Below are 18,267 nucleotides of genomic sequence, written 5' to 3' on the forward strand. Positions count from 1 at the left end.
AACTGTATGGCACGTCACAAGTCCCAGAGGAGGTCCAGCTGCATCTAGGTGGCTTGACAACTCTTGCACAAACCAACTGTGCAGCTAAAGGACTCTGGGCGACATCCCTAATGCTGATTGGCCACCATTCTCCTGAATTAGGTGACCCTGACACCTTGGTAGATTCTTACCAGCTCTGAATTAGGTGACCCTGACACCTTGGTAGATTCTTACAAGCTCTTAGACACTCTCTCCTACGGGATTCCGCTTGACCACACATACCAACAGACATGAACAAAGAATGCAGCCTACATTATATTGTCAGTTTGTATATGAAAAATAAAGACAGTCCCAGTAAATTCAAGACTCCCAAAAATGCTACAGTATTACCTACAGATTTGCAATCTCTCAGGCTTTTCATGAGATCTCCGAGGACTCCATGATACTCACGGTCTGAATCCATGGGTGACAGCGATAGTCTAAACTGATACTTAACATGGCTGTTATTCTCCAGCTGTACATCACAATTTACTTGCCCACTTCACCTGCACGCTCGTTGGTAGCTCCCACAGACCTAGACCTCTGTACTCTTTGTTAGCAGGTTTCACCTTCATGGTTCACAAACTCCCATGCTGACTGCATTATAGATAACGTTGAGCAAGAAGAACCACTCTGCCCTGCACGGGTTGCCAGCATAGTCCTTTGAGGCAGCCAGACCAGGGCAGTCTTCGCTTCTTCAGCCGGCTTCCTAAGCATCTCAGAAGATTACAAGATTCTGGAGTGTCATCATATCATAGGGACTAGTAAATCTCAGAGGCATCCAGAATGCCAAGAATGCTTGCCGCAGAAGGAAAGACTGCCTTAGTCCAGCTGCCATGGAAGACCAAACTGGATGCTATGAATTTCTTTGCTCAACTCCAATTATCGACACACCTAAACCCCAACCATCTCAGTTAGCCCTATAACGTTGAACTTTACATCAGTAGCAGGTAGGAGGGCAAGAATCTTGCTGAGATGCCTCCTCTTTCTGCAGAATGGAATCTGAGAAACTCATTAACGATGTCATCAAACTGAGAGGAGATGGTGACTTTACCGATTAGACCAACTCTTACCCAACGCTCAGGACTTTCGACTGGTACCAGATAGCAATGTATCCCACAATACAATAGAGTATCACTAAACATTTCTTTGTGAAGAGAACATGAGGGCTACATCAGGCTCACCCTCCTAACACACATACTGGGCAATAATGGGAACCTGGCTTCCTTTACATGCCAGGAGAAATTGCTTCCATAACATTTGGGGTTTTCCTTCACCTTTCAGGACTTAAAAAAATGTAAAAACCTAATATAAAAATTAAATTGTCAGCCATGTGGACAATCTATAATGAGCCATATATAGGGAAGGAAGCCAAACTAACTAGTAGAGGGATGGGAATAATGAAGGTGGAAAAACCTTAACTCTTGATGCGTTGTGGGGTTGAGAGAATGAGATAATGATAATGATTCCTCCTACTTCCTCCTTTACAGAGTTTACTTTTCTCATTTAGTTCTTAGAATCTCTTATCTCGGGTTTCGGGCTAAGACTCGGAAGATCTGAATTTCACAATTTTTTCTGGTTAAACCTTACTCTCAGCTTCCGTGTGCTTCTTGCACATACTGAGATTATCAGTAACACTGCTGACTGAGTGCTAACACTGCGCAGTAGGACAAAGAATGATTAAAGAGGACCTATCAGAAGGTGAAAGATGATCAGTTTTCTGAATTTGTTTTATTTCCACTGCTCCCTTCAGTATTCCATTTTTTCTTTCTAAACCCCCCCAGTTTCAGACTTTTCAAGTATAAAGATGAGCATCATGACACGCCCCAGAGGATCCAGTAAGCACTGTCCCTTTGATAAAGACCATAAAAATTAGCACTGAAAAAAAAGTCTTTTCACTGGTACCATACATAGAACCTTCAAATTGAAAAAAGGCAACAAACACTGAAAGGAGCAAGGGGAAGAAAAAGAAAAACTGTCCACTATTGGCCTAGTAACATCTTTAAATTTTGCTTTTAATCACATAAGTTTAGTGATTAGGTGTAATACAAGAAATTAGGAGGCTGATGAAGAGCTTCTAATACTTGTAAATCCTGACGGCAGCTTTCCTTTCAGTTAAAATAAAAATTAACATTAAATATTAGTCCTCTAATCGTCCTTTTTAATCAGTTGTTAAGTCAATTTGTACAATATTTTTGTTTCTGAGAAAGTTTAATGATATCCAAAAGGGGTAAAAATGGGAGTCACTCAACTTCCAGGATCATTAACACAAAATATATCAAGTAATGTTGGAATAAAGAAATTACATGTGTAACTAGGGTGTTTGGTTAGTTTCCCGTTCCGAGATTTACAGAGCTGCAAATGCTGCTCTGGAGTACAATACAAGAAGTAACTCAGGATCAGTAATGTATGTACACAGTGACTGCACCAGCAGAATAGTGAGTGCAGCTCTGGGGTATAATACAGGAGGTAATTCAGGATCAGTATTGTAATGTATCTACACAGTGACTGCACCAGCAGAATAGTGAGTGCTGCTCTGGAGTACAATACAGGAAGTAACTCAGGATCAGTAATGTAATGTATGTACACAGTGACTGCACCAGCAGACTAGTGAGTGCAGCTCTGGAGTATAACACAGGATGTAACTCAGGATCAGTAATGCAATGTATGTACACAGTAACTGCACCGGCAGTATAGTGAGTGCAGCTCAGGAGTATAATACTGCACCAGCAGACTAGTGAGTGCAGCTCTGGAGTATAACACAGGATGTAACTCAGGATCAGTAATGTAATGTATGTACACAGTAACTGCACCGGCAGTATAGTGAGTGCAGCTCAGGAGTATAATACAGGATGTAACTCAGGATCAGTAATGTAATGTATGTACGCAGTGACTGCACCAGCTGAATAGTGACTGCAGCTCTGGGATATAATACAGGAGGTAATTCAGGATCAGTAATGTTTGTACACAGTGACTGCACCAGCAGAATAGTGAGTGCAGCTCTGGAGTATAATACAGGATGTAACTCAGTATCAGAAATGTAATGTGTGTACACAGTGACTGCAAAAGCAGAATAGTGAGTGCAGCTCTGGAGTATAATACAGGATGTAACTCAGGATCAGTAATGTAATGTATGTACACAGTGACTGCACCAGCAGAATAGTGAGTGCAGCTCTGGGGTATAATACAGGATGTAACTCAGGATCAGTAATGTAATGTATGCGCACAGTGACTGCACCAGCAGAATAGTGAGTGCAGCTCTGGAGTATAGTACAGGATGTAACTCAGGATCGGTAATGTAATGTATGTGCGCAGTGACTGCACCAGCAGAATAGTGAGTGCAGCTCTGGAGTATAATACAGGATGTAATGTATGCGCACAGTGACTGCACCAGCAGAATAGTGAGTGCAGCTCTGGAGTATAATACAGGATGTAACTCAGGATCAGTAATGTAATGTATGTACACAGTGGCTGCACCAGCAGAATAGTGAGTGCAGCTCTGGGCTATAATACAGGATGTAACTCAGGATAAATGCAGTATCCGTAATGTAATTTAAGCACATAGTGACTATTTTTGGAGAAATGTGAGCATTCATATTATACTTATACTGACAAGGTTAACAGCAGTGAATGTAATTTCTTTAGAGGGTTATAAGGAATGATGTTTAAAGTTATAGATTTTTTTTGCAGGGAACATTTCAGCTGTTGGACAATAATGCACTAATATAAAAAAAAAAATTAAAAAAAAAAACCTCCAAATCTAAAAATATTATTTTCTGGTAACTTGTGCCTGGAGTTCTGAGTGTTCTGCTTGACATCGTCATGCTCTCATCGCTCTGGACCAGGCTGAGTAGAAGAAAATCCTGATGAATAAGAGAATAGGTGTGATTGTTCCCCTAGCGCTCAATAAGTCAGAGCGCGGACTTATGTGTTACTTGTTATGAGGCGGACAATATTCACATTTTCTCATAACTTGTCATCTTCCAGAAGAAAAGAAAGTGTTTGATTTTTTTCTGGTTTGACTCACTAATTACAGAGTCAAGAAGAACCTCAAAGAGTATTGTGATGTTGTTTTCCGCAGAGCACACTGAAAAAGGCGTATGCTTAACCCCCAATTTAGTTAAAAGAAAGAAAAGTTTGGTGCAGTGTTTTAATTGTGATTTTTTTCTTACTCCAATTGGATTAGCCAGTGAAAGTGTTAAAATTTTATAGTCCCAATATCCATAAATCAAAGTGTTTGACCTAAGAATACTCCACTGTCCAGGACATACAAAGATAACCACTTAGGCAAATGTGTTCATTAAAAATTTACAATGTTTTATTAAATTTAAAAAAAAAACAAAACAACAAATCATAATTCATGAATTTAAATTCAATACAATATTAACAAGATGACTCTTGTGTGAGGGAAGACCTGCCAGAAAAAAAAACGCGATTATATTGTTTTTAGTGTAAATGTCAATAAGAGGATCACATTTAAAAGGAATCCCATTCACATTTTAATAGGTTTGTATGCCAAGTAAAAAATTTGTCAAGCCTTCTATCAAAGCAACCTGGGCTTCCATAACCCCTCAGGAGTGCCACAGACTGATCGCTTCCATGCCACGCTGCATTGATGCAGTAATTGATGAAAAAGGAGCCGCGACCAACTATTAAGTGCATTTACTAATCATACATTTCAGTAGGGAACATTTCAGATTTTAAAATCATTTTCCAAGCTGGTGTTATAAAATATTCTAATTTACTGAGATAATGACTTTTGGGTTTTCACTGGCTGTAAGCCATAATCATCAACATTAACAGAAATAAACACGTGAAATGGATCACTTTGTAATGACTCTATATAACATACCAGATTCACTGTTTGTATTGAAGAACTGAAATAAATTAACTATTTGATGATATTCTAATTTAGTGAGAAGCACTTGTAGATGAGTAGACTTTTGGAATTAGGATGAAAGAGATGAGGGATGGCAGTTCTGGAGAAGCAGCAGAGTCCTGTTTTAATATCGGAGTCCTAAAGGGGTCTGATAAAATCTTTGGGTCCCAATAGAAAACAGGACCCTCAGCTATGATGGCTGAATATAATACTCGTTTCATTATGATTCATGTTTGACACCCAAAGTCCAGGAATGAATTCAACCACAGCACCCTCTCCAGTTACTCCCCTAGTGGCTCCTCTTGATTTATGTATTCACCTGGATGCCTTTAAATAAAACCTTTTAGAAGGTGAAAAATGGGCAGTTTTTTTGCTCTTTTTTTATTTCCACTGCTCCCCTAAGAATTCTGGATATGGGGATTTATTTAGTGTTAATTTTTATGTTTTTTCTTACTAAGGAGGAGTGGCTTCTAGGATCCTCGGGGGCGTGCCATCAGGCTGATTTGCATTATTATCCTGTGAGTGAAGTTACCCTAGGTGAAGACCATAAAATTAACACAAAAAAATAAACATAAAAAAATATATAAATGGGGGGAGCAGTGGGAATAAAACAAGAGCAAAAACAATAGCAACATTAAATTTTATCTGGTGACAGGTCCTCTTTAAGTGAAAAACAAAAGCAAAAACATGAGCAAAATTTCATCTGGTGACAGGTCCTCTTTAGGTGAAATATTGAAATCTTTGCCAACATCACAACCAGCCACAGTAACCGCCGAGACCTTGCCCAGAAAGTCTGGACCATCACTCAAGAGTCCTGCAGAGATATGGATGGTTGGACAACAGGATCCTCGCACTGTATGATATTGTGTTCCGGATACAAGTTTTTATACTATTTTTCATTATTGTAACCACATCATTATTCTGCAGATTTCTTAGATTGCAGACTTTTCCTGGAATATATATTTTTTTATTTATATCTATAGACCTGTTTGCATTTTCAGTAAATTGACAGGAAAGACCAGAGCTTGACATCTGCCCACAGTGGTTTGGTGTTTTTTTTTCAAGTCCTCTTTTAGCTGATCTCGTGATAAGTCCTTTAAAGTTGTATTTAAACCAAACTAAAGGAAAAAGTGTGATGATTCCCGGGCAGAGTGAAGACAAAGTCCATGTTCTCTTGATCTTTGTTAATTAATACAACACATTTCGAAGTTGAGTTGACTCCTTCATCAGGAGTATGTTATACAGAGCCACCTCCCTTATATAGGGTTGGGAAGAAACTTCTGCAGAACTTCAAGCAGTAAATAATTAAAACCAACAATTTATACATGTTACATATGTAAAATTTGTAGCAAAAGAGCCAATTGTTGTATATAAAAGTGAAATATGTTGACTATATGTATGACGTCTTAAAACTGTATAGGAAAAAATAATAAAAAAATTATATATAAAACACATTTTTTTTAAAATTTAACATATTTGGGGACTTCTTCTGACTGTGGATCTGCTGGAACTTGAGACAGGTAGACGGCCAGCTCCATAAAAAAGTACTTCCGGCCAGCCCACACCGATAACAGCTGGTCAGTGGGGGGTGCCGGATGCCGATCAGAAATTGATGACCTATCCTAAGTGTAGGCCATCAATGTAAAAGTAGTGGACAACCTCTTTAAAGTTGTGTCATTGGGGTTGATGTTTTCGTTTTTTAAGGGCAATTTTTTTTCTAGAAACACGGAAATGTCTTACTGAACACTCTACTGTTACAAAGAACTGAGAAGGCGAAGTAGGAATTTTTTAGTTTTTTAAGATGGAACCTAAATATTCAAATTGCCTTTTCAGAAAGGAAGAGGACTTGATCTCTATCGCCACCTATAGGAAGTAGCAATTCTAAATGTCAATATGGGCCCCCTCAATGAGCCTTGCCACATGACTTGGAATAAAAGCCAAACCAGAATCTCAGTTTGCAGACAAGGAAGTCCTTGTGTCACACCCTGTCCCAGCACTAGGAGTGTTCCTTTAAGTCTGTCGCGAGTTGCGTCACCTTCTCAGAGGCATTGATGGGATGGTTGGTAAAACTGCAGAGCTCTTTATATCCGCAGAGTTTATGTTCGGTGCCTGTGGTCACAGCTGCGCCTTGTGGCTTCAGGGTCTCTCATTGTCCTGCAGCTGACCGTTCTGTACCAGGGGCCCTCTTTCTGCCTCATAGCAACTTTTATATTTTGCTTTTTCGATATTTCCTAAAAGAAATGAATCATTCAGAAATAACCCTCTAGCTGCCGGGAAGAGGCCGTCTATTCTATGGCGCTACATGGTGACATATGACATCTATATGGAATCATTATACTATTTGGCACTATATAGTGAGATTATGTAGTATATACACAGTCATATTATCTTGGGAGCATCATTTAGAATCAGTTTAATATTTGGCAGTATTACGTAGAATCAGTATGACAGTATTATTTTTTGGGAGTATAATTTGGTATCTAGTTTGGAGTCAGTTTATTATTTGGCAATGTATGGTGCTTGGCAGGGGGTGACCACAGACCATTTCTCTGTTCTCATCCTTTTTGCCTGTTGTTTTGGTAACTTTTGCATTTTGTCATTGATCTCACCCCTAGAGGTACTGTAATATGAGGCGGAAGTTGCTCAGGTAGTGCAGCTCATCCAGGATGGCACATCAATGCGAGCTGTGGCAAGAAGGGTAGCTTTTTCTATCAGCATAGTGTCCAGAGCATGGAGCAGATTCCAGGAAAAAGGCCAGTACACTAGGAGACATGGAAGTGGCTGTAGGAGGGCAACAACTCAGCAGCAGGACTGCCTACTCCACCTTTGTGCTAGGAGGAACAGGAGAAGCAGTGCCACAGCCCTGCAAAATGACATTCAGCAGGCCTCTAGCATCCATGTGTCTGCTGAAACTGTCAGAATTAAACTCCATGATAGTGGTACAAGGGTCCAACGTCCACAAGTGGGCGTTAGCTTTATAATGCTAGATAATACTTAATAACACCAGGGCTGAGTTGGATAACAGTAAACATCTTTATTGTGAGACCCAAAGAGTAAATAGATAAATTGCATATGGGACCATAATGGTAAAAAATGAAAGGGAAAGGGGTCAAAAGAGTTCCTGTGAAACTGCAACTGCAGTAAAGCCGAGGGTACACTGGCACAATAAAAAGATACAAGTATGTCACCTGGATGGCAGAAGGCTCCGGTGTGGTACACACCCCGATGCGCGTTTTGGACTATGTCCTTCGTCCCAACTTGCCACCACCACAGAGCAAGTGGGAAGAGCGAGGCAGTGTCAGATTTGGAGCATCTTATTGATGCCCCATTTCTGGGGTGGCAGAGGGCTGATATTGGTAATCTGGTGGCAATATCTCTGGCCCCTTCCTAGGCTATTAATATCGGCCCACAGCTGTCTGTTTAGCCTTTGCTTTTTTTTCTAAATTCACCAGAAAAGGCTAAGCAAACAGCTGTGAGCTGTTATTAATAGCCTGGGAACCTTTTGAGATATTGTCCCCTTTTCCCAGATTATTAACAACAGCCTTCAGAAATGGGTTTTGCCTCTGCTGGTTACGAAAATTTCACGGGAGCCCGCGTTGCTTTTTAATTTAATTCTTTATTTTATACAGGAGGGACACAGCTGCTGCTGAATGCAATTCCCATCATTGTCGCCGTGTCACGCTGATCTCTCGAAGACCAAGTGACAATAATGAGACCTGCCTTCAGCAGTGTGAACTGTACTACTTTTCCAAGGTGCCGCTGCATGTCACACGGACTGCATACGGATGCCACATGGATGTGAAACATGGACACAAGGACATGGACAGCAAACGGACACACACAGATGTCACATACATTCATATGGGTGGCACACGGATACGGACCACGGACCTCACCAGTACTGTTTTCTTCTGTACAGGAATCACCAGGTTGAGCGAAGAAGGCCTTACTTAGGCATGTCTATCCAGTAGTAGGTTTACCTATAGTCTATGCAGAACCACAGACGCCGGCGGCACATAGCAAGGTCAATATGAATAGTGACAACCGTCAAACTCAGATCTGCTACACGGACATAGATCTGCTACATCTCTACATGGAAGGTTGTATTTGCTTTGACTTTGCTGAATAAGAAAATGTGTTGGAAAGATTCAAGTCCTGAAGCTGCTTGTAATGTGAGTCCGAGGCTTCTCTGCCAAAGTAAAGGTTTCCAGGGAAGGGTTACCTTCTGTGAACTCTTCTATTAAGGAGCTGTGAACCGATAGGAAGGGGGGAGGACAAAGAAAAAGATGTAAGGGCGTCTGCACCAACCATGGACCACATATATGAAGACAAAGAGATTCACGAAGTCTCTGTAGTATACACCTCATCTGCTGCAGAACCTCATTATACACCTCAGCTGCTGCGGAACCTCATAATACACCTCAGCTACAGCAGAACCTCATAATACACCTCAGCTGCTGTAGAACCTCATAATACATCTCAGCTGCTGCAGAACCTCATAATACATCTCAGCTGCTGCAGAACATTACAGCATAAGACGTTTGTTGATTTCTTCATGGACGCCTCATCTTCCCTCCCCTACATATATATATAATGGCATCTGGTAGCAATGAGTTTTTCTCTTTTCTGGGATGGGTTTAGAACATTTTGCATTTTGTAGATCATGGAGCAGAGCATCCGCCAGTAACCACACTTCTTCTGCTCCTTTAAGCTTCTTTCTGTGGCAAGAGGGGGTTATAGTCAGGACGGCTGTGACTCACAAACTATTCCAGCCTTGATCTTCCAGCTGATTTTCCTTCCGTCTGTATCCAGGGGAAGAGCTTACGATTGTTCCCCAGCAGCAGGTACAGTATTTATTCACACGCTACCTTTATCTATAACTAATGCTACATTTTTGGGGTCGTTGTCACTCTCTACATTATCTTTGTATTATATAATAAGTCTCTGAGTTATTATAATGGAACAGGTTTACTTGTGGCACCACGAAAACCCCCAGTGGCCCATTGTCTTGAAGGTGCTGAGTTGTCTTAGGATGTCATACTTGGGTGCAACCAAATAATGGGACCTAAGTCTATGGTGCCAACACACATACAATTTATGGTCAGCAGATGTTTCAGTCTTGTAGAGGATCATGTAGGAAAAAGGTAGACACTAGACATTGACCAGCAATGAATGCTACTGATGATGTCTCTTAGAATAGTCTTTTTCATTGACCTTCCTCCTCTCTTACCTGCTGGTGGGCATTGTGCCAGTGTGCAAGGTAACAGTTACTGGACAGGCAGCACACCACGGTCTTTATGCCAAGAACAAAGCAGATGAAAAGAACCAGGAATTTTGTGCTGAAGAACATAGAAGACTGGTTTAAAGTTATACCGTCTTTGAACGATACTACATTTCTGAATTTCTGACTACTTTGCAGCCAGTATGGTTCCAAGCTTCTGCCTAGCGGGCAGGTGGCAGGGTGCTGAGGTTTGTTTATTTTCTTGATACATGGCATGGTACTAAAATACTGCTACCTAATTGGTAGGTGGCATGGTGCTGAAGGTCTGCTTTCTCGATAGGTAGCATATTAATGAAGTTCTAAGTACTACTAAATTGGAGTCCTACCAATGTTCCAAATGCTCTGACATTGCCTCACTTGGAAGGTGGCACAATTGGAAAGTTTCCTTCATGAGTACGTGGCACAGTACTGGAGTTCGTATTTAGTAGCTGGTATGATACCAATTATCTGCTTACTTGGTAGATGGCATGGTACTAAGATTCTTCAACTTACATGCAAGATGTTATGAGACTGAAATTCTAATTATTTGATAGGTCACATGTTCTAAAGTTTTACATCTTGGTGATGGCATGATGATGAGGTTCTGCTTACTTGGTAGTTGGCATGGTACTATGGTTCTGGTTATGTGGTACGTGGCATGATATCTTTTACTTGGTTCATCTCATGGTACTAAGGTTCTACCTACTTAATAGGTGTCATGGTACTAAGTTCAACGTACTTGGTAGGTGGCATGGTACCTATTTTCTTCTTACTTGGTAGGTGGAATGGTGCTAAAGTTCTGCTTACTTGGCACATGTCAAGGTACTAAGGTCCTACCTATTTGGTAGGTGGCATGGTACTAAATTCTACCTTCTTGGTAGTTGCATGGTCTAAGTTCTGCCTACTTGGTTGGTGGCATGGTACTAAGTTGCAACTACTTGGTAGGTGGCATGGTGCTAAGTTCTACCTACTTGGTAGGTGGCAGGGTACTAAGTTATGCCTACTTGGTAGATGGCATGGTACTAAGTTCTACCTACTTGGTAGGTGGCATGGTACTAAGTTCTACCTACTTGGCAGGTGGCATGGTACTAAGTTCTATCTACTTGGTAGATGGCATGGTACTAAGTTATGCCTACTTGGTAGGTGGCATGGTGCTAAGTTCTACCTACTTGGTAGGTGGCATGGTACTAAGTTGTACCTACTTGGTAGGTGGCATGGTACTAAGTTCTATCTACTTGGTAGATGGCATGGTACTAAGTTATGCCTACTTGGTAGGTGGCATGGTGCTAAGTTATGCCTACTTGGTAGATGGCATGGTACTAAGTTCTACCTACTTGGTAGGTGGCATGGTACTAAGTTCTACCTACTTGGTACGTGGCATGGTACTAAGTTCTACCTACTTGGTAAGTGGCATGGTACTAAGTTCTGTCTACTTGGTAGGTGGCATGGAACTAAGTTCTACCTACTTGGTAGGTGGCATAGTACTAAGTTCTGTCTACTTGGTAGGTGGCATGTAACTAAGTTCTACCTACTTGGTAGGTGGCATGGTACTAAGTTCTACCTACTTGGTAGGTGGCATGGTACTAAGTTCTATGTACTTGGAAGGTGGCATAGTACTATGTTCTACCTACTTGGTATGTGGCATTGTACTAAGTTCTATGTACTTGGAAGGTGGCATGGTACTAAGTTCTTTGTTCTTGGTAGGTAGCACAGTACTAATGTTCTACCTACTTAGTGGGTGGCATGGTACTTAAGTTCTTCTTACTTGGTAGGTGGCATGGTACTAAGTTCTACCTACTTGGCAGGTGGCATGGTACTAAGTTCTATCTACTTGGTAGATGGCATGGTACTAAGTTATGCCTACTTGGTAGGTGGCATGGTGCTAAGTTCTACCTACTTGGTAGGTGGCATGGTACTAAGTTGTACCTACTTGGTAGGTGGCATGGTACTAAGTTCTATCTACTTGGTAGATGGCATGGTACTAAGTTCTTTGTTCTTGGTAGGTAGCACAGTACTAATGTTCTACCTACTTAGTGGGTGGCATGGTACTTAAGTTCTTCTTACTTGGTAGGTGGCATGGTACTAAGTTCTACCTACTTGGTAGATGGCATGGTACTAAGTTATGCCTACTTGGTAGGTGGCATGGTGCTAAGTTCTACCTACTTGGTAGGTGGCATGGTACTAAGTTGTACCTACTTGGTAGGTGGCATGGTACTAAGTTCTATCTACTTGGTAGATGGCATGGTACTAAGTTATGCCTACTTGGTAGGTGGCATGGTGCTAAGTTATGCCTACTTGGTAGATGGCATGGTACTAAGTTCTACCTACTTGGTAGGTGGCATGGTACTAAGTTCTACCTACTTGGTACGTGGCATGGTACTAAGTTCTACCTACTTGGTAAGTGGCATGGTACTAAGTTCTGTCTACTTGGTAGGTGGCATGTAACTAAGTTCTACCTACTTGGTAGGTGGCATGGTACTAAGTTCTACCTACTTGGTAGGTGGCATGGTACTAAGTTCTATGTACTTGGAAGGTGGCATAGTACTTTGTTCTACCTACTTGGTATGTGGCATTGTACTAAGTTCTATGTACTTGGAAGGTGGCATGGTACTAAGTTCTTTGTTCTTGGTAGGTAGCACAGTACTAATGTTCTACCTACTTAGTGGGTGGCATGGTACTTAAGTTCTTCTTACTTGGTAGGTGGCATGATACTAAAGTTCTGCTTACTTGATACATCTCAAGGTACTAAGGTCCTACCTACTTGTTAGGTAGCATGGTTTTGCTTAGTTCATTGGTGATCTAATTGGGATAATATGAATATTGTCAATCAATTGTGGCATAAATAGAAAAGAGGGGGCTTAAAGCAAAAATAAAAATAACTTTAAATGCATTGTTTCAGGAGAGGCGAGTCAATGCAGGTTCTCACCACCTTTTAGTATGTAGATTGGGATCAGCTATGGTTACGACTGTAGTCACTGAGGGGTATGTACTTATACTTGTATAATCCTGTAAAGAATATTGAGTTACTACTATATATAAAAACAGGAAGCTGAGACATTATTCTAAACTGTAGATGTGAATAGGAAACTACCTCTTTCATTGTCATAACTCAGTGCCGGACTTTACCTGAGATCCACCATGCAGCCTCCTCTCTGCTGTGTCATACATTTTCATTCCTTCATTACATGATGGTTTGTACTAAGCTCTGACTTGCTCTGTTTCAGACCACCCCACCATGGAGCAGTCTACATTTTTCCCATCCTCACCCAATCCTTTGGCACTGCAACTGGAGGATGAAGAAGAAGAGTATGTCCCCACAGAAGATCTTCCATTAGAGCTGGAGACCACACTCCGGTACATGTCCATTATCATTTACAGCATATCCTTCCTGCTTGGAACCATTGGCAATGGTTTGGTTATCTGGATTGCAGGATTTCGGATGAAGAGGACTGTAAACACCGTGTGGTTTTTGAATCTCGCCATTGCTGATTTCATCTTCACGTTCTTCTTACCATTGAGTATTGCCTACACAGCCCTTCGATTTGACTGGCCCTTTGGCACCTTACTATGTAAACTCAACAGTACTGTGGCTTTCTTGAATTTATTTGCCAGTGTCTTCCTCCTTACTATCATCAGTGCAGACCGTTGTGTCTCTGTGGTAAGGCCGGTATGGGCGCAAAACAATAGGACCATCAAGCTAGCCAACGTCATAGCATTAGCCATTTGGTTAGTTGCCTTTTGCCTTTGTTCACCCTATCTGGCCTTTAGGGACACAATAAGAGACAATGAAACCAATGTGACCCATTGCTATAATAATTATGCTTTTTCCAGTGACTTTGATGATTTGGAGGTGGTGGCTCTCAGGTCAATGAGGCACCAGGTGATGATCTCTGTACGGTTTCTTTTTGGTTTCCTGCTCCCTTTTGGGCTTATTTTAGTTTTTTATTCTTTGATGGCTCTGAAGTTGAGGAGGAGTCAACTTTCTTGGTCCAGTAGACCATTTAAGGTCATGGCCACTGTGGTGGTGGCTTTTTTTCTTTGCTGGTTCCCCTATCACATCCTGTCAGTTTTAGAAGTCGTCATGCACCACTGGGACAACAACACATTAAAAACTGCAGTTCTTATAGGAAGTCCTCTGGCTACAAGCTTGGCTTTCTTCAATAGCTGCTTGAACCCTTTCCTATATGTCTTCTTGGGGAGGGATTTCAAGGAATCTTTGCGAAGGTCCATACTTATGGCCTTCGAAAGTGCATTTAGTGAAGAACATGGTAAAAATAATTATAGCCATGGGAAGTCAAGATCAGTCTCTGAACAAGAGTCTCAACTTACCTGACTGAGCCTGGTCTCTCTACAATGAATCTTTGGTTGGAAGGATTTGTGTGTCTTTATGTTGACCATCTCCAGATTTCTACTCCAGATCTAAGGACCTTAGACTGCAGTTCCATTCATGCAATATCTTAATGGGCTATGGAACATTTGCTAAATATCTTTCTTTCTAAAGTGATGTTGCATTATTGGGTTTTTCTGGAATTTTGGATTGTCTTGACTACTCAATCCAAAGGTTACTCGATCCAGAGGGCATCAAAAAGTTGAATGTTTTGCCCAATATACATTATGGGTTATGTAAGATGAGACTTTAGCAGAGCTCAAGTTAATTCTTTGCATTCCGTTGTGCGTGAATTGCTATAACCCTCTGCAATTGCAGTCCTATGTAAAACCACAGGTAACATAATGTGATACTTTGGGTTTGTGTCAAGGCAGAATCGGTCATATTTTAGCTTATGCAAATGTGTTTGTTCACTTCTTGTACATTTGTCATGGAGGCTATTATTTTGGGGACAGGCAACATCCAACTGCAGAATATTACAATGAGCCTCCCCCCAGCCACCACTGGCTGATAGCTGGGAGCAATAGACTGTATAATGGAAATAATTTAGACTTTAGTGTTTGTATTTTTTTTGTGTCCTAAGAGTTTTTAATTTTTCTATTAATGGAAACTGTACTGTGGTATTACTACTAACTTCCTCTGCTGAGTTCAAGTAAACCACAAATATTTTATATCTGCTAGTCCCACTTTGCTATAAATGTGTATAACCACATTCATTCACATTACATTTTAATATGCATTTTTTGACAAGATAGAGGACAAAAATATAATACATAAAGGGGTTGTCCTATATTGTGCTATTAAAACGTAACCATACTATACTAATACTGTTACATCCTGTATTATACTTCAGAGCCGCACTCACTATTCTGCTGGTGCAGTCACTGTGTACATACATTACATTACTGATTCTGAGTTACATCCTGTATTATACTCCAGAGCCGCACTCACTATTCTGCTGGTGCAGTCACTGTGTACATACATTACATTACTGATCCTGAGTTACATCCTGCATTATACTCCAGAGCTGCACTCACTATTCTGCTGGTGCAGTCACTGTGTACATACATTACATTACTGATCCTGAGTTACATCCTGTATTATACTTCAGAGCTGCACTCACTATTCTGCTGGTGCAGTCACTGTGTACATACATTACATTACTGATCCTGAGTTACATCCTGTATTATACTTCAGAGCTGCACTCACTATTCTGCTGGTGCAGTCACTGTGTACATAGATTACATTACTGATCCTCAGTTACATCCTGTATTATACCCCAGAGCTGCACTCACTATTTTGCTGTTGCAGTCGCTGTGTACATACATTACATTACTTATCTTGAATTACATCCTGTATTATACCCCAGAGCTGCGCTCACTATTCTGCTGGTGCAGTCACTGTGTACATACATTACATTACATTACTGATCCTGAGTTACATCCTGTATTATACCCCAGAGCTGCGCTCACTATTCTGCTGGTGCAGTCACTGTGTACATACATTACATTACTGATCCTGAGTTACATCCTGTATCTCTTTTTTATTATAAAAGTACAAAACAAAACTTACAGGCAAAGCTTACAGACAAACTCAATAACAAAACAAATTATTCACAGTCCCCAAAAGTCCAATGTCCAGCATATTTATACAAACAAAATGTTCCTCCATTTCATTAATACCCCCAGCAAGGGAAGAGACCTCAACCTATATCCTTTTTCCTCTCCCCTTGTACCTTTTTCCCTCATACACACATACCCATGCATTCATCCCTAGAAAAATAAACAAAAGTCGGCCAACTGCCCTAAAGAAAGCAAATAGGCCACCTGGCCAAAACTTAATCATATATTATTTTTTATTTTTTTATTTTTTATTTTTATTTTATTTTTTTTTTTTTTTTTTTTTACCTCCTAAACTAAACCACCACCATTCCCCCAAAGGTCCCACGAAAGTTTGTGGCCTATCACACCAGGTCCCACGAGAGTTTGTGGCCTATCACACAAGGTCCCACGAGAGTTTGTGGCCTATCACACAAGGTCCCACGAAAGTTTGTGGCCTTCACTATACAACAAGGTCCACAGAAGTTTATGGTCCTTTTTTCCTCTTCTTGGCATCCCGCCGGACGTCCATTCTCCAAAACCCATCCCCCCACCCCCCAAGAAACCCCCCACCCCACCTAAACTAAATCCCCCCTACATGCATCATAGTACACATGTAACATATATACAACCTTATAATAACATATAATCAATAATAACATAATAATAACCAATACACACCTTAACCATGACCAAAGAACAGGCCCAAGTTCAATGCTTGCAAGCCCTATACCCGGGTTACCAATTACAAAACAAAAATCTATAAGTGAGGGTTACAGCCCACCACCAGGAACTGGAGACCATAGAGGCTCTCACCCTAATCTACCGCACATCACCCTGACCCTCCCTAACAACACAAAAGAAAAAATCCTGTCCCTATAGCCCTACTAATCTCTCCCTACCTGCCCCTACCTGTCCCTCACTGACCCTCACTACCAACCTAATACTAACTACCTGTCCCTAAAGACTGTCCCTATCTGTCCCTCCCTGTCCCTACACATCTATCTGACCCTACAAAATAAAGATAAAAAGATAAAAAAGACTAACTCAACCCTATCACAGGCACACAGAACCTAACTCTCCCTAGGGCACATTAAAGGAGAAACCCCTCCAAAGAAGAGAGGCGCTCCCTGCACCCAGCCTCTCAAACTCCAGCAAGCGCACTTTTGCCAGGTCACCCAGGATGTTCCTAATCACCTCTTCCCTGGGGAGGACTTTCCGCTGAGTAGACACTAGACACCGTGCATTCCACGTGTGGAACCTAGTTACTAAACTAACTAAGAAAACAGTGCCCCGATCTCGGCCACCAAGGGACCTGAATGCCCCATAGGCCCACTCCGCATAGGAAAGGCCTGCCAGCCTAGGCCAGCCAATGGAAGCACCCACCCTGCTGTAGACCTCTGTATTAAAGGGACACCGAAGCAGGAAATGCTCCATGCTTTCAAGCATACCGCCACACTCTTCGCGGGGACAATCCCGGTCATCAGAGCATCTGCACTTCAGGTTGTCCCTCACATACAGCTTCCCATGGAAGCAGCGCCAAGCCAAGTCCCAAAACTTCAAGGGGATCCGCTTAGAGTTCAATAACCCGAGCCCTACCTCCAGATCCCAGCTTGGGCAATCCCTGAGCGCCAGGGGCTTCTGAAAGTGGGTCAACAGGACCCTATTGTCAAGTAACCTTCTCGACATGGTCCTGATCTCCCACACTCCCAGACCCCACCGACGGATCACCTTCAGAACCGGGGTAGCATAAGCCGGAAGATGCCCATGAGGTGTTCGAAGGTCCTTTACCTGCCCTCCTGTCTCCCATTCCTGGAAGAAAGGCCGAAACCACCCCCTACAGGAGAATACCCACAGAGGAGCCCTCTCTGACCAGAGGTTGGCGATGTTTGCCTTAAGAAAGGTGTTTGCTAGAAACACCACTGGGTTGACCATACCCAACCCTCCTAGTCTCCTCGTGCGGTACGTGACCTCCCTCTTGATTAGGTTCAGCCTATTTCCCCATAACAATTGGAAAAACAGGCTGTAGACCCGTGTCCAAAGAGGCTCTGGCAAGATGCAGACGCTGCCCAAATATATTAGCAAAGGAAGCAAATAGCCCTTGGCAAGACTAACCCTTTCCCTT

General features: G+C 41.7%; 1 protein-coding gene across 1 annotated transcript; it reads left to right on the forward strand.

Annotated features, from left to right (window-relative positions):
- The first annotated feature begins 9,623 nt into the window (after window positions 1–9,623).
- On the forward strand, window positions 9,624–16,666 carry LOC143768670 (chemerin-like receptor 1). The gene is made up of 2 exons (XM_077257313.1): window positions 9,624–9,741; window positions 13,382–16,666. The coding sequence occupies exon 2, from the start codon at window positions 13,393–13,395 to the stop codon at window positions 14,488–14,490; it is 1,098 nt and encodes a 365-aa protein (XP_077113428.1). The 5' UTR covers window positions 9,624–9,741; window positions 13,382–13,392; the 3' UTR covers window positions 14,491–16,666.
- The last annotated feature ends 1,601 nt before the right edge of the window (window positions 16,667–18,267 follow it).

This window comes from Ranitomeya variabilis, chromosome 4 (genome assembly GCF_051348905.1).
Source record: "Ranitomeya variabilis isolate aRanVar5 chromosome 4, aRanVar5.hap1, whole genome shotgun sequence".
Taxonomy (NCBI): Eukaryota; Metazoa; Chordata; class Amphibia; order Anura; family Dendrobatidae; genus Ranitomeya; species Ranitomeya variabilis.

What these genes read in the sequence shown, in the direction of transcription:
- LOC143768670 (XM_077257313.1), top strand. Translation starts at nt 13,393, where the DNA reads ATGGAGCAGTCTACATTTTTCCCATCCTCACCCAATCCTTTGGCACTG.